The following is a 21601-nucleotide window of genomic DNA, read 5'->3' on the forward strand; positions in this document are numbered from 1 at the left end:
AGGTAATGTAATTCGGTTTAGTTTGATCTAATTAATGTTAAATATTAATGGTGCTGGCGTGATGGATGCATGCAGAGCCGAGTGTTGGATGGAGCACATGAGGTTGGATAATGGAACGGGGCTGGATCCTCCCGGGGTACGCGTACGTGCGGTCCACGGCCTGGCGGCCGCCCCCTCGTTCGTCCACCTTATTCGCAACCTCGCCCGCATTGGTTACGAGGACAAAAACATGTATTTGGCTGCCTATGACTGGAGGCTCTCCTTTCACAACACTGAGGTATTCTCTTATCCACATTTATTACTCTTCAGTTCCAGATTATATATGTTATGGTGCAGCAAGAGACAGCACGTTTATGATACTTTGGTAAGAATTATCAGCTGTGCAGCTTTTATTCTCTCCAGAGGAAACCGAAGAAACCTCCGCATAAAACATGTGAAGATGACTATATACAAATTGGAGATTGTCCCCAATTTACATTACTATCATCACATTGTAATTTATTAATCACGTTCTGGTTCATGCATGAGTAATTATGCATAATGCACTGCAATTGTCATTGTTCAGAGCTGGTGTATGAATGCTCGCCTGGATTTATATAAATTGGTTCCATATATAATTTATGATAAATACTTGGAATTGGTGGCGGTGAGCAGGTTCGCGACCAATCTCTTAGTAGATTGAAGAGTCAGATAGAGCTGATGGTGAGGGCAAGTGGAGGCCGGAAGGTGGTAGTCGTCCCTTATTCCACGGGGGCTCTGTATTTCCTTCATTTCCTGAAATGGGTTGAAGCACCGCCATCTACTTTTGGAGGCGGAGGGGGCTCATCATGGTGTTCTCAACACATCAAAGCTGTCATGAACATTGGGTCTCCGTTTCTTGGTTTTCCCAAGGCCATGACTGGGATTCTCTCTGATGAGCCTAAAGATACAGCATCTCTGATTTGGTATGCTAAATTCTTTACAACTCCCAACGCAGTGTCCTAATTGTCTCACTCCTACTTGACGAGGAACTAGCTTTCAGTTTGATGGCGTGCGCCTCTGAAAATGCACTAGATGAAGATTACATTGTAGTTATAAACGTTTCTAGGAATTTGGTGAATGATCCTCTGTAAGTATTAGTTATGATCCTAGGATCATATTCTTGTTAAAGAGTATCTTGCATCAATGTCAGTTAAGTGTGACAGACCAGTGGTGGGATTTGGTTCCACATTGTAAAGAGTGCAAGATGTATAAATGGTTAAACATGTTTGAACTTCCACCTTAGACGGGATGATCCTTTTGAGTCAATTGGGCCCATGTAGATTAGTCTGGTCCTTCTCATTAATAGGTCTTTCCAACCCTAACAATTCTCCAATATTGCTTTGTCCTAGATACTTTGTGTCGGATACTGTTAAGAAATAGTACTATATAGTATGTCATTTGTTATGTCACTATCCTGTACTGTGTTCACTAAGAAGATTTTCTAAGCATATATGGTGCGAGATACACAATCATTTATTTCATGATTCTGCTTTCTAAATGAAGAAATTTTTTCCCTCTGCTGCCTAGCTCATTTTCTTTTGTAATAAATTCTTTCCAAGTAACTCATTTCCCCCTGTATTTGATCATATTCACAGGGCTATGTCTCATGGCGATTTGGATCCGAATGTTCATGGTTTTCAAGCACTACAACACATTATGCACGTGTCTCGAACTTGGGACTCTATACATTATGCATTACCAAAAGGCGGGGATGCAATATGGGGTGGAAAAAGTTTGTCAATAAAGGAGAGTTTTGAATGTGAACTAAGAAACAAGAAAAATGCGATGTCCTTATTAAGGGACAGGACTAGTCCCAGCAATGGAACTGTTGGCAAAGGAGGCTTCTCGATTGGTATGCTGGCTCACTATGCAAGGATCATATTCTTCAAAAGGATAACTCCACTGTTTTCGTTAGAGCTTCCACATGCTGATCATTCTAAGGTTTGATATTCTCTCTCTTAACTGATTTATTTATGATTTCTTGCAAGTATCAGTACAGCTCTTAAGTTTCAAATTTCGGTTATATGCCCTACAACCGGACTACAAAAAGACATTTTATATATTTATTAATTTTAAGGAACCACGCCCCTTCATTTTTTTAGGTTGAAGACATGTCTCGTTAATTGAGTAAAATTCTGCATGTGTCAGCCATCGTAACTAGTTAGAAAGAAAGCATTGAACTCTTATATGAAGTCCCACTTCTTTCATCTAATTGTGTACTCCTGCTATGATGAAAAAAAAAAAAAAAAAAAACACTGCTTATGCCTTTTTAGGGAAGATTGCCCAGAATAGCATGATATTGTCAGTCATCGCTCATGAAGGATGACGGTAGAAAGACATGCCCTAGAATGTGAGGATGACAGAAGAAGGTTGTAGAGAGGGTGGAAGGTCAAGCGAAAGTTCAGCAATATGGGGAATTTCTGTTTCCTATACTATTGCATAAGAATATCACTACTTAAAATCGATTTTCAATTGTTTATGTTGCCTTTGCTGTCTTTGGTTTTTTATCATATGGGTTCTATTTTATTTAATGATGAAAACTTCATTAGTATTTGAAGTGAATAAGAAATACCATATACAGGAGAAAATCTCTTGAACATTTAATGAGAGGAAGAGAAATGCTCCAACTTAAAATATTTGTGATTGCTCGTAATTTTTATCTACTTATCAGACGAATAACAAGGAGAAGACTACCCTCCCTCACAGGGGGAACTTTTGAGTACCCTCCCTCACAGGGGGAACTTTTTTTTATTTTTTTATTTTTATCTTCTAGCAATTTTTATCTACTTATTCAGATGTATATGTTGTAGTGTTGCAGTTAAAACATGGTACAAAAGTAATCCGTGTTTCCATCGCGTGTGTCACTAGCAGTATAGTCATCCATATCCTGTCAATATCTGTCCAATTGTTCCCATTTCATAGTAGCTATTGCATGTCTACTATGTCCCTATGAGCCATTGATGATGAAGTAATGACCGGCTGAAAGAAGAAAATTTACAAATTAGGCTCGTTGCAGTTGTTCTGATTGTGGTAACTACATGATACTTATTTATTATTGTTAAGGGTTTAGTCTCAAGATGTAACCATTTCAGTAATTTACATCAAGAGATTCTGCTCTATTTCCCTCCCTTTACTACTCTGTGTCATCTTACCTCTTTCAGGTATGTTCTATTTCATCAGTCAGTAGGATTGAATGGGATCGTTCTTATAGGTTTCTCTTGAATTCGTATATTGCAGAAACTACTCATAGGTTCTACATTCCTTCAAATGAAATCATCACAAGAAGAGATGAAGGCAGTCAGTAGTGAGATTGATGGCACAATAAGAACAAGAAGTGTGAAGAACAATGCCTACATTTCTAGCACAATTCATGATCTGTTATGCTTTGTAGCACCGATGATGGTGGAGCGGGCGCATGCTCATATTTCTCATGGTATGGCTGATGATCTTGATGAGGCCAAGTACACACATTACAAATATTGGTCTAATCCTCTTGAGACGAGGCAAGTAAAAAAAAACAGCATTGAACTTTTTGGAATAATTGTCTGTTTTCATTATTCAGAATTTATTTGGCACTTAAACTGAATAAATTTTATCGGACTTTAGGTTGCCTGATGCTCCTGATGTTGAGATGTATTGTCTATACGGGGTGGATACAAGGACAGAAGAAGCGAATGAGAATGGGGATGACGGAAATGGAGTACCCTTAGTGAGTGCTGGATTCATGTGCGCTAAAGGCTGGCGTGCGAGAACGCGCTTCAACCCTTCAGGTATTCGTACCTACGTGAGGGAGTACACCGACACCAACAAAACCTCTCCCAACTTAACATCCTCGGCTTCGGAGAGCGATAATGCTCGTGTCAACATATTGGGGAATTCTGCGTTGATCGAGGATATACTGAGGGTGGCTGCTGGTGCTTCAGGTTTTCAGATTGGAGGTGACAAAGTGCACTCAACCATTCTAAGCATATCTGATCAGGTCAAGTTCCATGGTGGGTAGTTGCATGTCATCGCCGCCGGGTAAAACTGTGATGCGTCTATGCGGCAGAGATGGCTGGCGGAGGACTAAACAGTGAACAATTAATCGAGGCTAAGAACTAATACTGCACTTACTCAGTGCACCCTCGTGCTGAGAAGGAGCGATCCAGATTGAAAACCCAGAGTGAAAGTTTGATATTGTAACCGGAAGCTTCACATCAAGTTAATTTCGGAGAATACGTTAGCTCTAACCATGATGAGTGCTTACCTTCTCGTCTTCTCTTCTGCATAATACTTCGAGTTCATCTTTTTTTTTTTCTTTTCGGGTTTTTAGGGAACTGTTGTATTTTACTGGCTTATAGGAATTGTTGTGATGTACAGATTTAGGAGGTTGTTGTAAATTTAAGATCGAGGGTTGTTTGCATTTTTCATTTTTTTCAGAATTTAGGGGAAGGCTCTTTGTAATTTTTTGGGTTGGAATTAGCAAACATCTAGATTTGGAGGGTAATTACTATGCGAGTAGGGGCATTCGGGGTTATGTGTGCAAATTCCTATATGAAGAAGCATAGGGTAATACTGCTATGGGGGTTAAGTGAAAAAACCCAAAACATTTCTAGGTATTTTCTGGAGTACCCAAACTTAATGGGGGTTTAAATAGGAGTTTTAAAGGGATAAATTTTCAAAACCAACCTGTTTGTCAAAAAATTCCTAAAAAAAGACCCGTTCAAACTTAATTTTAAAAACCGATCTAGTTGGGCTGAAACTGGGTCGGTTTTTAAAAAAAAAAATCTTTAAACTTCACGGGAGTTGAAGTCCCGTGAAGTTTTTTATAACTTTGTTATATAAAAAACTTCACGGGACTTCAACTCTCGTGAAGTTTGGGAATTATTTTTTTCAAAAACCGTTCGCTGTTTTTAAAATTAAGTTTGAAATGGATTTTTTTTGGGAATGAAAATCAAAACAGGTTGGTTTTGAAAATTTATCCAGTTTTAAAGTAGTCAAGGTTAAGTGCCAGACGTCCAAATTTATTGAGAGAGAGGGAGTTTTGTGAAATTTATCCTCTAATAGAGGATCTTCTAATTTGGTCCTCAATGGCTGAGATGCTTCGCCTCTAATAATTAGATCTGTTATTTTCGTTTGTCATCTGAGTCTCCGTTTGTGTTCCTTTTGCGGGTGTCGGGGGGCATCAAAGGAGAAGGAGTCGGGGGGCATCAAAGGAGAAGATAAGGAAATCAAATCAAAATCAGCACAGAAGTCAGAAGGAAAAAAAAAAATAAAAAAAAGAGGGGGATGAAAATGGAGAGGGGCTCCTCCTCATTCTCAGAGCCGATACTGTTCAGATGCCATCCAATTCCTATCCCCATCTTCCAACATCCCAACTCCTTCAAACTGGCTGAAGACCCGTCGCCCATCACCGTCCGCCATCGGTCATCAGCAGCCGAGATCAACGTGAAGAAGAACGATGCCATTTGCGTTCTTTGTCCGCCTCCGCCTTCCCCCGCCGTGAGCGCGGGTGGTGATGGCGACGCAAAAACAACGGCGGCAGCAGCAGAGCAGCAAAGCCATGAAGGAAGAAGAGACGCTTGACGTGCCATCTCCCGGAGCACATTGGCAAGCACCCGTCATGGCGTTGCTCGCAAATAGCGTTCCGGAATCAGCGGCCCTCTTCGGGTGCGGGCCGTCGCTCGGCGCTGCGCCAAGAACTGTCACCCGCGCCTATGACGCTGCATCAAGCTCTTATGGCAGGTCCTCCGCCCCCCCTCCCTCTCTGTTCACAATTACCAACCGCTCCGTCATATTCCTTTCCTCGCATTCCATTTGTGTTGCAGACTCATGGGTTGCGCGCTACTGGTGCCGCCGCCGCTGCGAAGAAGGCGATTGGGTTCGTGGAGGTGTGTTCACATATGTTTATGCGTGTGTTGGCTAGCTTTTTCATATATGCTTGTTTGGTAGAATTGTTAGATCCTAAATTCCGATTGTGAAAACTATCACATATAACACAATATACATGTTGAATTATAACACAATATACATGTTGAATTAAAGAGAATCAAAATACTGAATTGCGCAGAAGCTTACCTGAATCCAAAGCCATGAATAATCTCTTGATTTGTGCAGTATAGCCTTCCAAATCTGCACGTTTCTTTAAGAGAGTTCCCTTCAATTTCTGTATCTCTCTCTATTCTCTCTTTGATGATGAGATATCAAAAGATAGGGATAAATTGAACGTGTGATCTGGGGATCATAATCACTATTTATAGAGATAACTCAAAACAACTTTCCGGTTGATATTTTATATTTTAGCCCATCATTAAAATAGAAATCACCCCTGTATCTACACATTAAAGGCCCACATCCTTATCTGATACATTTTAAAATTCATATCTGTCTAGATCACTTTAAACTGAGTTTATCTTTATTTAACAGTTTATAATGGATAACAATATCACATATTAGCCCAATATTCGATTAAGGATCCAACAATCTCCTACTTAGGCTATATATGTAACCTCATAGTTATACATTGCAACAAATAACCATATGAGCTCAACTTTACTATTATTACTGAAATGTATCTTTATCCAATACCGTCCATCAATCATACCAACATAGGATCAAAGCGGACTTCGTTACATCTATCGTAACTAGACCCATCAATGATCACATATGCCAATACAACTGAATGACATGGATCATGATGTGAATGTTTAGCATGGAAATGTCATGCAATGTGATCTTAACATGCCTATTTCCAACTAGTCCTCCCTTAAAACTTTAGTGATGTCAAACCATACCAAAATCAGAGTGTAAATAAATTAAAACTTTATTTCTGCTGAAAACAACCTCAAAATATCCATAAACTGAAATAACCGAAAAATATGTCTATATCAGTGTTTGCGTAGTTCGTCGATTCACTTCAAGCGTTCACCGACATCAATCAAACTTCTGTGAACCGGATAGTAACGTTCATCGTCGTTTCTTTGCACTGAGCTGTTCGTGGAGACCTATAGGCAATTTTTGATGCCTACAGATCCCCCCTCCAAAGCGTTCCAGACTCGTTTCTTTTATAGAAGAGACTGGAATACTTTGGATATGATTGATCCAGCCTTTGATCGGCATAAAGGACCTGTGATTAGCTTCAATTCTTGACTCCTTCGATTTTCAATCCATTCGATGGTTTGACGAATAGCTGAAGTTCTTTCGGCGTCGCGTTTATCGCCTGGCCGTCGTCGAAGTCTTAAATCTAAAACTGATGAGTTGAGTTTGGCTCGTGTCGTCGAGTTGACTTTGAATTGACTATCTCCGTCATGATATATTGACTCGCGTTGACTTTTTTATCGCAACGCGTTGACTGGCGTTGACCTAGGGTTACGCGTTGACCGGCGTTGACCTTAGGGTTTTGAACGTCGTATGTTGACTTTTTGATCGCAACGCGTTGACTGGCGTTGACCTAGGGTTACGCGTTGACCGGTGTAGACCCTAGGGTTTTGAACGTCGAACGTTAACTTTTTGATCGTAACGCGTTGACTGGCGTTAACCTAGGGTTACGCATTGACAGGCGTTGACCTAGGGTTTCAGATCGCTTGACGTTGGCACAGTTTATACTCGTACGTTTGCTGGAGCATACACAGTTTAAGTTCTTAAGGTATTAGAGCACGGTGATCCCAAATGTCGGAGCTGCAGGACCAACTGTTAAAGCTGATTCATCTGCATGTATAGATCTTATCCTTATGTTATTGGATGCTCAAGTCACGAGACCAACTAATGGAGTTGGTGCGTCAATGACTCGTATTTATAGAATTTTTGGCAAATTCTCAGCCCTCAACGGGTTTGATGAGCCTTTACTGACCATTGTTTGAGTCGGGCTAGCATGCAAATTATTTAGATCCGTTCTGCACATAACGTTGTGCTAAAAGAGTTAACTCTTTTAGTGCTACGACATCGAATACGTAGATTTCGTCTTTCTCATGGGAATAGACTACCCGTCAACGTGTGTTAGACGTAGACTTAGGATTTTTGACTTAGGATTTTTGACAAATCCTCAGCCATCAACGGATTTGATGTGCCTTTACCGACTACCGTTTGAGTCGGGCTAGTAAGCGGATTGTTTACTTCCGTTCCGAATGTGACGTTGTGCTAAAGGAATAAACTCCCTTAGACTTGATGCTACGACTTCGAATACGTAGACTCCGTCATTGTTACGGGAATATGCTACCCGGCAACGCGTGTTAGGCGCTGACTTATCCTTACTTAGGAATCAGGATAAAAGTCCCCAGACTCGGATTCTGGTGTCTTCTTCAATCGGTAAAAGACTAAACCGACAACGCGTGTTAGGCGTTGGCTTATCCCTGCTTAGGCTTCGGGATAAAATTCCCCATGCGTGTGAAGTACGGATTTTGATGTTATTAATAACAACCTGTCACAATATTGAATATGTGGGCTTTTGTCCTTTTTACGGTTAAGGACTAACCGGCAACGCGTGTTAGGTGTTGATCTATCTCTACTTAGGATTCGGGATAAAATTCCCCGTGCGTGTGAAGTACGGATTTTGGTGTTATTAATAACAACCTGCCATAATATTGAATATGTGGGTTTTTTTCTTTTTACGGTTAAAGACTAACCGGCAACACGTGTTAGGTGTTGACCTATCCCTACTTAGGATTCGGGATAAAATTCTTCATGCATAAAAGACATGGATTTTTATTGCTACGATGCTGAATACGTAGACTCGGTCGTTTTTTTTACGGGAACGAACCACCCAACAACGCGGGTTAAGCGCTGACTTATCCCTACTTAGGCTTCGGGATAAAATACCCCAGACTGAAATTCTGGTATCTTCTTCAATCGGTGAAAGACTAAACCGGCAACGCGTGTCAAGCGTTGACTTATTCCTACTTAGGATTCGGGATAAAATTCCCCGTTCCTGTGAGACACGGATTTTGGGAGTTAAAAAGTGGTGTCTTTTCTTTGGGCAAAGACGAACCCGAAATGAGAGAGGAAGAATTTTATATTCTATTTTCCAACACTGAAGAGGAAGAATTTTATATTCTATCTCCAGTTAGAAAGGAAACTCGAGATAAGATCTCCACCCCTAGAATCCGGAAAGGTGAAACTAGGGGTGAGATCTCCACTCCGAGAATAAAAAAGATTCGGATAACCCTAACTATCAGAAGGTTTGATTACCGAACTAAAGATAAATTTCTCGTTTATCGAGAGTGAATTGTGATTTTGGTCCTAACTGTAGGAATGTTTGACCAAGCGGGAGTTTAAGATGACCCTAACTGTAGGAAGGTTTGATCACTCGATTTGAAAGTGGACCTCTCGTTTATTGGAGGAATCAAGAGGGGATTTTGGTTTTGGCCCTAACTGTAGGAAGGTTTGACCGAGTGGGATGTTTGAGACGATATTAACTGTAGGAAGGTTTGATCGCTCGTTTTGTGGATCTCTCGTTCATTGGAGGAATCGAGAGGAGATTTTGGTTGTGATCCTAACTGTAAGAATGTTTGACCAAATGGGAGTGGGAGTACAAATTATAGTGGGGGTGTTGACTTGTACAAATCACTCAAATGGGGTTCCTGGTGTTAAGTGATAGGGACTTAACACAAAGGGGTTTGACAATTTGTCAAGGATGGACAGATTAAAATTCTAAGCATTATATCCGGACTCTAACCATGAAAGTGTTGAGTGCACGGACATAACGGAAGTTTGAATGGATTAAACCAGAAAGAATTTTAGTGGACCCACTATCAATAAATTTGATCAGTGAGGGATTTTATAGTGGAAGACTATGAGTCGTCGAACACCAATGAGAGTTTTGTGAGGGAAAATTGATCCAATGAAGTGATCGAATCTCGTCTCAGCAAAAGAGTGTTCGAAAATCACAATAAGAGTTTAGTGTTTATCACTTCATTCATAATGATCAGGTTATCCCTAAGAATATTACATTTAACATTCTTCTGGAAACTTCCTGTTACATAAATTATCCACCCCCAGCTTCCTTTGTGAAGCTGGGTTTACCATTGTATTTAGTTGCATGATCGGGTTATCCTTAAGAATATTACATGTAAAAATTCTCCGGGAACTTCCCGTCAAGAGTGGGAATAGTTTAGACTCATATACCTATTGGAGTATCAGGGAGCAGTTTAACCTCATATACCGATTGGAGGATTGAGAAGCAGTTTATACTCGTATACTCTTCGGAGTGTAGGAATGAGCAGTTTATACTCTTATACTTATCGGAGTGTTGAGAAGCAGTTTATACTCGTATACTCTTCGGAATGTAGGAAGTAGCAGTTTATACTCTTATACTTATCGGAGTGTTAAGAAGCAATTTATATTCTTATACTTGTCGGAGTCTTACCGTTCTCATTTGGCTTATCCCAGCGTTATGACGCCGACTTCAACCAAGGTCTGAATGCTATTGTTTAAAGTAAAGCAAGCCTTGGTGGGATGAAGGATCCTCCTGTGGTACGCGTAGTACTTCGGATCTGCAGTACCGTCAGCTTCCTCCTGATTTGTGATGGGTGGCAGCTTGACCTTGTTGTTTTCAAGAAGGGTCTCGAAGATAGTTAGAACGTCTTCGTCCTTGAATGAGTACTCTTTTTAGAGCCTCGGATCCGAAGTCTTCTGCTGTCTTCGGGGCTACTGTTGCGACGTCTGATTAACGTCAATAACTGTTGTAGGTACCATCCCTTCATCATGGGACACGAGACTCGAATTCAGAGGGTTAACCATCGGTTGGTTTCTTTCGACCTTCCTCCTTTTGAGGAAGCGTTCGGCCTGTTCTTCGCGCACCTTCAACTCTTTCCAGGTATTGAGCGGCTCTACTCGCATAACGTCCAAGATGTTAATAGACAAGTTGTTATGACAGGTCTGCAAGACGAATTCCTCCGTGACGGGATCCTTGCAGTTCATTGCCTGATTGCGGAAGCGTTTGATGAAGGTATCCACCGACTCTTCGTCTTTTTGTTTCTCATCGAAGAGTGTCCTGATCGACACTTTGGCGTCATCATCGAAGAAATGAACGAGAAACATGCTCTCCAGGCCCTCCCAGCTATTGATGCTTCCGGGCTTGAGACGACAGTACCAATCGAAAGCAGGCCCGCGAAGGATACCAACGAATGACCGAACCATTAAGACTTCATTGCCGGAGATCATACCCAAATGAGACTTGAAGTAGATCAGGTGCTGAGAGGACGGGCCCTTCCCGTCGAACGGAGTGTAGTTGATCAGGTTGAACTTTGCCGGATACGGGATCGAATCCCACACTTTCGGGTAAGGACACGGAATGCTGATCTTCTTTACCTCTTGAGCAGACATTAGAACGTTAATTTTGCTCTCGAGGTCCTTTATTTTATCGTCCTCGTCTGTATCAGATCTTGGACGATTCCTAAGAGGAATAACGGGGTCACCCCCAGCATTGTCATCTTTGGTGGAACCATCCCCAGTGTTGTTATATGTAGGGGATGCATTTGAACCACATCCAGTATTTTTAAGAGGTGCGTCAGCCATGATGACTTCGTCCACTTCTGGATCGCTGTCAATTGCGACGTTCTGGGTGCGACGGCTGGATTCAACCCTGATTTGATTGGACAGAATCCGAATTTGTTGATCATGCTCTTTCCTCATTCGCATCATGGCCATTTTCATTTCGAACTTGAAGTTCTCTTTTTGTTTGGCCAATGCATCCTCAACCATTTTAGTGACCTCTTCTGTGCTAATCATCAACACTTCGCGGGATTGACCTAGGCTGGATACCGTTTTGTCAGAAGCGACTGCAGAGTTAGCATCTGATATTTCATCATCCGAGGATAATCCTTGATTCATCCTCTGATAGTCCCTTTGTCTAACGGTTCCTGACCGTAACCGAGTTATACGTTGGGATATGTCCGAAAGATGACGAGGATTGAAGTTTCGCGTTGACTTCCCCTTATCAACCATATTAACTGTGACTTCTGGAAGTTCGTCATCTTGCGCAGTTGGACTTTTTCTACAGAAACGCATTGGCTTGGTCCTGAGCGTTCTGGGGGAGATCCTTTCAAATACCGAGACCCTCTGTGGAGCGGTCTTAGGGCAGCTACATGCTGATAATACTGCCCTGATAATTTTGATACACGGACAGTGAGAGTCCGCTTCCTAGGTACTTCTCTTTTGAGATTTATTCGTACCCCCAGCCCAATAGTACAACTCATCAACGTTGTGGTCAGAGCAACCTATCAGCTGTTTACATAAATTCTCAGGTATAACGTATTCTTCTGTCGGACGCGTTTTCCTCTGAGTAAACATCGCCTTGTTGGCGTCTACAGGAGTCACACGCTTGGAATCACACCTTTGTGAGGGTGAAACCTTAACGGGCTCCTGATTTTCTGCACGCACCGTCAAGTGGGCCGTTGCAGAAATCATTTTGTTAGGAGGTCGCGTACGACCCTCAGTTTGGGTGTTTGCTCGTGGTTCCTTGAATGGTCCCAAGCATTCCTTAACAGGCGCTTTGCCTCGATATTCGGGTGGAGAACCGAGGTGATCCTTCAGAGGAATCCTGAACATGGGGAAATCCCCGCTACGGTGGGGCTTTACCGGAGGTTCGGGATCTGAAGTTGACAAAAGCTTAATGATAGTTCCATTTGTTTTTGTCTTAGGCGCTAATTTGGCTTTTGGCATTCAAACTTGTTTAGATCTCGGTGATCTCTTAACCGCCTCTTCCTTTTGCATTTCATGTGCTTTTCGCGCAAGGGTCCAGGCATGCGCAAGCAAGGCGCGACGCTTCTGGATTCGCTCCTCGAGAGTAGAGCGGGTTCGTTTGACATGAACACATTCGTTAATTGGAGGTCGAGAGGAGGATTCCGATGCTAGTCGTGGCGACAGATTAGCCACTTGGCGCTTTCTGAATTCCAGATCTGCTTGGTAATAGAGTCCATCCACCTGATCCAAAACCTTGGCAAATTGGCGCGCGAGGCGTTGGCGTTTCCTTTGACGTGCTCTCTTTGATAAGGTTGGCACGCCTTCAGCAATCGGCTCCTTGATCGCGAAGGAGTTTAGATCTACAGATCTGGTCTCATCGGATGCCGGCGGATCGTTGCAAGGTGCAACTGTAGTAGCGACGGCGTGGAGATTGACTTCTTGGGTCTTCAGATCTGGAAAGCGACGGATCTTCTAGGAGGAGGAGATCTTCCTGCGCTTATGAGGAGGAGCAGATCTGTAGGAGGAGAAGATGTACTCTTCAAATTTTTGCTGGTCGAATTCGTACTCGACCTCTTCGAACACCGGGATCTTGATCGTCGGCTGCGGCACGACAGCTTCGGCAGCGAGGCTGTTGTCTCCCACTATGGTCGTCAGTTTGTTTGCGTAGTTCGTCGATTCACTTAAAGCATTCACCGACATCAATCAAACTTCTGTGAACCGGATAGTGACGTTCATCGTCGTTTCTTAGCACTGAGCTGTTCGTGGAGACCTATAGGCAATTTTCGATGCCTACAATTAGAACACATAAAAAATACAAACTCCCACTAAAACTGAATATCCTCAAATGACATGACACTCATATGAGCAGTGTGCTCATAAAACACTTTGGATGACAATCCCTTAGTAAGCGGATTCATAATCATGGAGTTTGTCCCGATGTGCTCTATAGATAATTATCCACTCTAAACTTTCTTTAACAACCAGAAACTTGATGTCTATATGCTTCGACTTCGTCGAGTTCCTGTTGTTATTGGAATACAAAACTGCTGATTTATTGTCACAATATAACTTGAGTGGTCTATCAACACCGTCCCCTATGCGTAGCCTCATGACAAAATTTCGCAGCCATATCCCCTGATTGGATGTCTTATAACATGCTACAAACTCTACTTTCATAGTCGAAGAGGCTACTAGAGACTGTTTCACACTCTTACCTCCAGCGAGCAGATATATGTAGCATGATGTAGACTTCATATTATCTTGACACCTAGCAAAATCGGAGTCAGTATACCCAATGACCTCAAGCTTATCCAACCTCTGATATGTGAGCATGTAATCATTTGTTCTCTATAAGTACCGCAAGACCCGTTTGGCTGCTTTCTAATGGTCTAAACCTGGATTGCTCAAGTATCTGCCCAATATCCCTATAATGTACACAATATCCGGACATGTACATACCTGAGCATACATTAGACTCCCTACTGTCAATGAATAGAGGATCTTCTGCATTTTCTTTTCCTCATAAGCATTTTAGGGCATTGTTTGAGACTAAACTTGTCTTTTTTAGCCACAGAAGTATCATCTGGTTTGCAATCTGCATGTCATATCTTTTGAGAACTTTTTTGATATAGCTCTTTTGTGATAATCCAGGAACAACCCGAGAGTGATCCCGATGTATCTGAATCCCTAACACAAAAGAGGCATCATCAAGATCTTTCATCTCAAAGTTCTCAGCTAGAAATTTCTTAGTTTCGTGCAGTAAACCTATATCGTTGCTGGCAAGCAAAATGTCATCGCCATATAAAATTAGAAAAATATACTTGCTCCCATAGAACCTTTGGCATACACAATCATCAACCAAATTCATCTCAAAACCGAACGAGATGATCACTTAATGAAACTTAAAATACCATTATCGAGATGATTGCTTGAGCCCATAGATGGATTTCTTAAGTTTGCAAACCATATTCTTTGGGTCTCCCGACAAAAAGTTATCTGATTGCACCATATAAATCGTTTTTTCAATGTCACCATTTAGAAACGCTGTCTTTACATCCATCCGATGTAACTCAAGATCGAAATGCACTACCAATGTCATTATAGTCCTGAAAGAGTCTTTTGAAGAAATCGGATAGAAAGTCTCTTTATAATCGATGTCTTCTTTTTGTGTAAATCCCTTTGCGACAAGACGAGTTTTATATCTTTCCACATTGTCTCTTGAATCCCTCTTGGTCTTAAATATCCATTTGTAACCAATGAGTTTCGCACCTTCTGACAATGAGACAAGATCCCATATGTCATTGTCCTTCATTGATTTAATCTCCTCATGCATAGCATCAATCCACTTTTGAGAATTAAAACTTTTCATGACTTGACGGAAGGTGATCGGATCATCTTCCATCGCCCCAATGTCAGCCTCATGTTCTTGAAGAAATACAATGTAATCATCTGACACTGCACTTCTTCGTTCTCTAGTGGATCTTCTTAATGACATAGGTTCTTGAGATGGTAGAGTTTGTTCTTCAGGAACAGTTATCTGAGCGGGAGGTTATCCAACATTATCTTGACCTATTGTGTCTTGATCTTGATCAGATTTCAGGAATGAAAACCTGATCAAGACTAATAACACCTGTGGGAATGTTACCTTTACCTTTATACTTTATTAAAATAAGATTTGTTAAGAGCGTACCAATTTCAGTCTTTTCGTTCTTGACAAATTTCTTTTCAATATCTGTAAGCAAGTCCTTAGCTGTAGTGATCTGATCAGACATGGTGCCCCTGAATGCTTCTGAAATGACCTTCTTCATGATCATCATACACATGTGATTTGATCTCTCCCACTTTTTCATCTCCCTCTTTTCATCAGAGGTACTCTTATCTGTAAGTGGTAGAGGAGAACCAGTCCTTATCGTAAGGTCGATATCCATGACCCCGAGAACTATCAAAAGGTTCTCGCTCCACGACTTGAAGTTGAAACCATTTAGCATAAGAATGGAATTGATATTAGCAGTAATATTAGCATGAATCATAGTTGAACAGAGAGTAAACAAACAAATAAAACAGGCTCACATTAGTCTTAAAATCCATAAAATCATAATAATAAATTCAAATAAAGGTAAATCCCATCTCAAGATACCGGGCACTACATCAATATTCCATCTTTGGACAAAATATTAATTAGTTAGTGGTGTCTTGTTATAGTAATCAAACACTGATAATAATAACATGTCAAATAATAGATCTTCCTTCGGGCCGATTTATTATTCACATATATACCCAATAATCATCACGTGTTTATTACCACAGGTGCAAATGTAATTATTTAAGCATCAATCTTCCTTTAGGCCAATTAATATTTAAACGACTTACACACATAACCTTTTATGTTTTAAAATTAATTAATCTCCACAATAAAGGTCACTTTGGCGACATATCGTTTCATTCAATTAATTTTAAAATACATACATGATTTTTTTAATATTTGAATTTAAAATTGTACCCAAAATTCTACCAAAAGGAGCATCCAAAATTGAACTGATCACATGCTTACATAATAATATGTTTTTTTTTGTTTAGTAACTGATCATAGGCCTGTGTACTGAAGCTCCTTTGTTGCACCCTAGGGCTTCGCCCTAGGGTTTTCTAGTGGCAGCGGCCGTCACGATCGCTGGCATCACCTGCTGGTGGGTCGCCATGGTCGCTGCTATCACCTACTGGCTACCGGTGGGTCCAGCGATCGCCGGCCAACCAATATATATTAATTTTTTTTAAATCCTTTTACACAATTAATTTGTATATATCTCTCAAAAAACACAAAAGATGAATCAATTAATAAATCCGAATTTAAACTCCCTAAAAAATCAAATCGAGTCTTTTAATTTCTTAATTAATCCGATTAGAATCTTATATAAACATGAACAAATATCCACGTAAATTTCTTTATTGGGATTTAAATCACCATAAAAATTAATTGATTATTAAATTTAAGAACACCTTAAAGATTTCCTTTGAGATCAAAATTAATTGATTCTATAATAATTTAACAAGACATCTCTGATACCAATTGTTAAATCCTAAATTCTGATTGTGAAAACTATCACATATAACACAATATACATGTTGAATTAAAGAGAATCGAAATACTAAATTGCGCGGAAGCATACCTGAATCCAAAGTCATGAATAATCTCTTGATTTGTGCGGTATAGCCTTCCAGATCTGCACGTTTCTTCAAGAGAGTTCCATTCAGTTTCTGTATATCTCTCTACTCTCTCTTTGATGATGAGATATCAAAAGATATAGATGAATTGAATGTGTGATCTGGGGACCATAACCACTATTTATAGAGATAACTCAAAACAATTATCCAATTTGTATTTTCTATTTTAGCCCATTGTTAAAATAGAAATTACCCCGGTATCTACACATTAAAGGCCCACATCCTTATCTGATACATTTTTAAACTCAAATCTGTCTAGATCACTTTAAATTGAGTTTATCTTTATTTAACAGTTTACAATGGGTAACAATTTTACATATTAGCCCAATGTTGGATTAAGGATCCAACAAGAATACCATGTAAGATCGCTTATAAGTCCCATTTTCAACAACTAATATGCATCAGCTTTTGGAAAAACTAGCTTATGAGCTTACCCAACTAAGCTAGTTTTGACAAAAAAATTACCGTTCTACCCAAATTATTTTTATCATAAAAGTCGGAAGCCGCCATAAGCTAACAATTGTTAAATTATTGCATGTAGCAAACCCCGTCTATTTGGTATAAAGCGTTTTCCGTCTAGACTAGGATTTCACTTATACCAACTTGTAGAATTTTGATGATCCTCATAATATATTGGATTCTTGGTAGAATGATTTTTCGAGCAGTGCAATACTAGATAAAACACATCTTGGTGTGAGCTTTTTAACCAATCAGATATAACAAGGTCTCCCAGATGGTTTATTTGCTTTTTCGGCTGAAGTAATCTGTCTCTTTGTATATTAGTCCATGTGTTAAAACTTTCGTCCTAAGTTGATGCATCTTTCTAATTAATATACTTCTGAGTTTCTTTAATAGGAAAGTAATGCACAAGTTCTTATTCTTTATCCAGATTTTGATTGTTATAATACTATTTGTTAAGGTGAAGAAATATGTGTCACTGAACTTGAGATAATCGGGTTGCATCTTAGCATTTACATGCTTAGATTTGTTGTACAAATATACAGGCTATTACATTAATAAGAGCGGAGGAAGGTATTAAGGGCTACTGGAAAGGAAACCTTCCACAGGTATCTTGACTCCTGCCGTTATGTAAGCTCATGGAGTATTATTATGTCTTCTCCCCTCTTTTATGCTAATAGGGTCTTAGCATGTTTGTGAAATAATCTCAGGTGATTCGAATAATTCCGTATAGTGCTGTGCAACTTTTTTCTTATGAAGTCTACAAGGTAATGCGGGGTCATTTGGTTAATGAAATCTGTCTACTTGTGTTGTGTTGTGATGTGAATTTTTCCTGTTTTGGCATCATGATATTTGAAAAGTGGGCTTTTCATAGAAACTTTTCAGAAAAAAAGATGGTGAACTTTCTGTTGTTGGGAGACTTGCGGCAGGAGCTTGTGCTGGGATGACCTCTACCTTTGTAAGTGTGTCCAAATATTTACGTGCACACAGGGATACGTACATACATACAATATGATTAATTGAAATCAAACTCTTCATAGGTAACATATCCTCTAGATGTCCTGCGATTGAGGCTTGCCGTGGAACCTGGATGCTCAACAATGTCCCAGGTTGCACTGAATATGCTAAGAGAAGAAGGAATGGCTTCTTTTTATAATGGTCTTGGTCCGTCCCTGCTTGGAATAGCACCTTACATTGCTGTGAACTTTTGCATTTTTGACTTGTAAGGATTACTTTTACAAATTCTTTAATGTTTCCTTGTTCTCTTTTGATAATTCATTTTTATTAATTTATTGAAATGCAATTTCGGTTTTCAGTTAGGTTTACAGTTTGCTATTTTATGTGATGTTATAGAGTGAAGAAATCCCTCCCAGAGAAGTACCAAAGGAGGACAGAGTCATCCCTAGCAACTGCCTTGATATCAGCAACACTTGCTACGCTTACATGCTATCCTCTGGATACAGTAAGAAGACAAATGCAAATGAAAGGCTCGCCTTATAACACTGTTTTCGATGCTTTTCCAGGTAAAAGATAATCTGCAGCAACTTGGTACCTGTAGGATCACTTGAATGGGTACACATAGTACTTTAATGGTAGTTTTCCTTCCAGGTCACAATTTCTTTATTACTTATTTATCAAAATCTAGCATAAAGTCCTGTTGATGGCTTTGTCATTATGTATCCTACAAACATCTTTTACCATGACACCTTTACAAACTTGCATCCAGCGCTTGGTTTGAAATTTAGGTGCTTGGTTACAACAAGATTACCTTTTCCTGTTATATCTGGCCAAGTGGTCTCATCAATCAAAAACATAATGTACAACTTTTTGGCTTGCTTGATATATCTTTGCGGTCCATATTACATGTGTAGTAATCTTATAGCATGAAATAAACTTGGGAATTTCTAGAAAAATGAAAGATTTATGCAGTATAAAAGATTGTAAAAAACTGTCCTATATTTATGTGGAGTTGAGAATAAAGACGGATTCCTGGTTGAGCTGCTACCTGATAAAGAGGGACCTCCATCGTTCTAGAATTTACTCTTCTAGACTGTCTGTGGATAATTGATGGAAATAAATGACTTGTTTAGTCTACATTTTAGCCATTTTTCTTTCAAAATATTTCAATATTGGCCTTGTTTCTCTCAGATGCCAAAACTTGGTCGACAAATGGAGAAAATTGAGCAGGAGATGAGATAATAGAGGATAACAGTGTCTTAGCCATAAACACAAGTTACACTATCTTTGTTCACTCTTCACCAGTTTTTCATTCCATACTTGTACATGCTATTGCTGGAGAGACATGGCTAGGCGCTTCATACTCTGTACTAGAACTTAGTTTTTATTGACTTGTTTAAAATCACAAAAATTAACTGATCCAACCTTTATCTATTGCAGACGTATTAATGATGGCTGCTAGTTAACTAAGATATTAGGATCTGTCTTATTTTTATCTTAACTTAAAGAAAAGGTTCGTAAGTTTAAATAAATCATACCGTTATGCTTAATATAAAGAAATGCAAGTATCCTCTAAAACTGAAACATTTTAGCCCATATCAGTTTTGAGACACATATCTCACCCATCTCCAAATAATGCCTGAGTTGGAGATCTCTTATTGAGTTATTGCTGTTGATGATCCATGAACCAAACTTGTGCAAAACAACCACCGTAGAAGGCATCATATCTGGGATGCGTCTGGCGCTATCATTGATCACGTGTCTCATTTTGGATGAGCGTTCTCAAAGCTAAGAAGTCTTCCCAAATTTGGTATCAAACTCAATGTAGGAGTTGGTGACACTACTAAAATTTGCTTGGATTATTGGATTGAGCCTAATGATGATCTTGCATCCGTCTTCCTTAAAGTCTTTCGGATTGTGCAGAACCTGAGAGGCTCATTCCCCTCTTCAATAGTAGCACTTGAACCATCTTGTTTAAGTTGAAAATTTAGATGGGGACCATCATCTTATTTGCTTTTGAACAACTCTTACATATCTTAAATCTACACAATTGGACAGAAGGAACTGACAATAAGAGCTTAGAACTTTTAAACTTGGAGGTTTAATACAAATGGCCTCTTCACATTTAAATCTCTGTCATAACCACAACAATAATTTCCATGGTATCCTTCTCTCCATCACCTGTAGTCTGCATCTGCTCTGTCGAGGTGAAGATTCTCATATAGCTAGCATTATATGGGTGTCACCATTCATCTTTGAAATGTGAAATTGGAAATTGACTCCCTTTGACCACCAAATATGAGGCCCTGAACAGACGTTTTTCTGCTAACAACCAGGAAGCTTATTTAAACACCCTATGCCAATTATTATTGAGTGCCTCGTCCTTTACTTCTAGAGGTTAGAGATAATTAGTAATTAGAAAGGAACTCATCTTCTAGTTCTCATTAACTATCAAGGATAAGCAAGAAACTTTTTGTAGCATGTTTTTATAATTCAAGCTGGCTTAAACGTGTCGTGATCCTCTTTATCAATTATATGCATGTATTTTGGAATGTGATGGTAGTAGTAATTAGAAAGGAACTCATCTTCTAGTTCACATTAACTACGGAGGATAAGCAAGAAACTTTTTGGTAGCATGTTTTTATGATTCAAGCGGGCTTAAACATGTCGTGATTCTCTTTATCATTTATATGCAGGTATTTTGGAACGTGATGGTTTTATTGGCTTTTATAGAGGTTTTGTGCCCAATGCACTGAAGAACCTGCCAAATAGCAGGTGTGTTTTATCTAAATCTGCCAAACTTCTGATTTACTTAAGTCAGTTAATCTATATCATCAACTAAGTGTCTGCGGTGTTACACAATCCTTGGTGCTTTATTGTTATTTTCTACTTTATTTGTTGTCTCATTTTCTCATGTCATCTTTTGCAGCATTAGACTGACTACCTTTGACACTGTGAAAAGCCTAATAAAAGCAGGGCAAAAGGAGCTGCAAAGTATTATGGAGGAAAACCGATGCAAAGTAGTTTAGCTAGTGCAATTTTACGTCCCTTTTTCGTTTCCGAGTTGATTTATCAGCACAAGATCACGAGATGCAATCTTGGGAGTTCACAAGGAAGTCTTCAGGGAATGTCTACCTCCATCGTTCCCCTCGAAGCTATTACTGTGAGGGCGATTGTATTTTTGTATAACAATATTGTTTTTCATTTGGATGTACAATTATTTGCACGTACATCACCCCTTGTTTAGGAGGCCAACTTGCTACTATAATAACTTTATTATTTTTCATGA

At 39.7% G+C, this 21601-nt stretch overlaps 2 protein-coding genes across 2 annotated transcripts; both read left to right on the forward strand.

Annotated features, from left to right (window-relative positions):
- Positions 83–4455, forward strand: LOC109823033 (putative phospholipid:diacylglycerol acyltransferase 2). The gene is made up of 5 exons (XM_020389355.1): positions 83–277; positions 655–944; positions 1617–1962; positions 3259–3524; positions 3628–4455. The coding sequence occupies exons 1-5, from the start codon at positions 89–91 to the stop codon at positions 4019–4021; spliced, it is 1485 nt and encodes a 494-aa protein (XP_020244944.1). The 5' UTR covers positions 83–88; the 3' UTR covers positions 4022–4455.
- Positions 5733–21598, forward strand: LOC109822556 (thylakoid ADP,ATP carrier protein, chloroplastic-like). Its single transcript, XM_020388776.1, has 8 exons — positions 5733–5891; positions 17901–17963; positions 18066–18122; positions 18230–18313; positions 18396–18577; positions 18709–18878; positions 21009–21087; positions 21242–21598. Exons 1-8 carry the CDS (start codon positions 5739–5741, stop codon positions 21339–21341), a joined length of 888 nt encoding a protein of 295 aa, XP_020244365.1. The 5' UTR covers positions 5733–5738; the 3' UTR covers positions 21342–21598.

The sequence above is a fragment of the Asparagus officinalis genome, chromosome 8 (genome assembly GCF_001876935.1).
Source record: "Asparagus officinalis chromosome 8, Aspof.V1, whole genome shotgun sequence".
NCBI classification, from domain to species: domain Eukaryota; kingdom Viridiplantae; phylum Streptophyta; class Magnoliopsida; order Asparagales; family Asparagaceae; genus Asparagus; species Asparagus officinalis.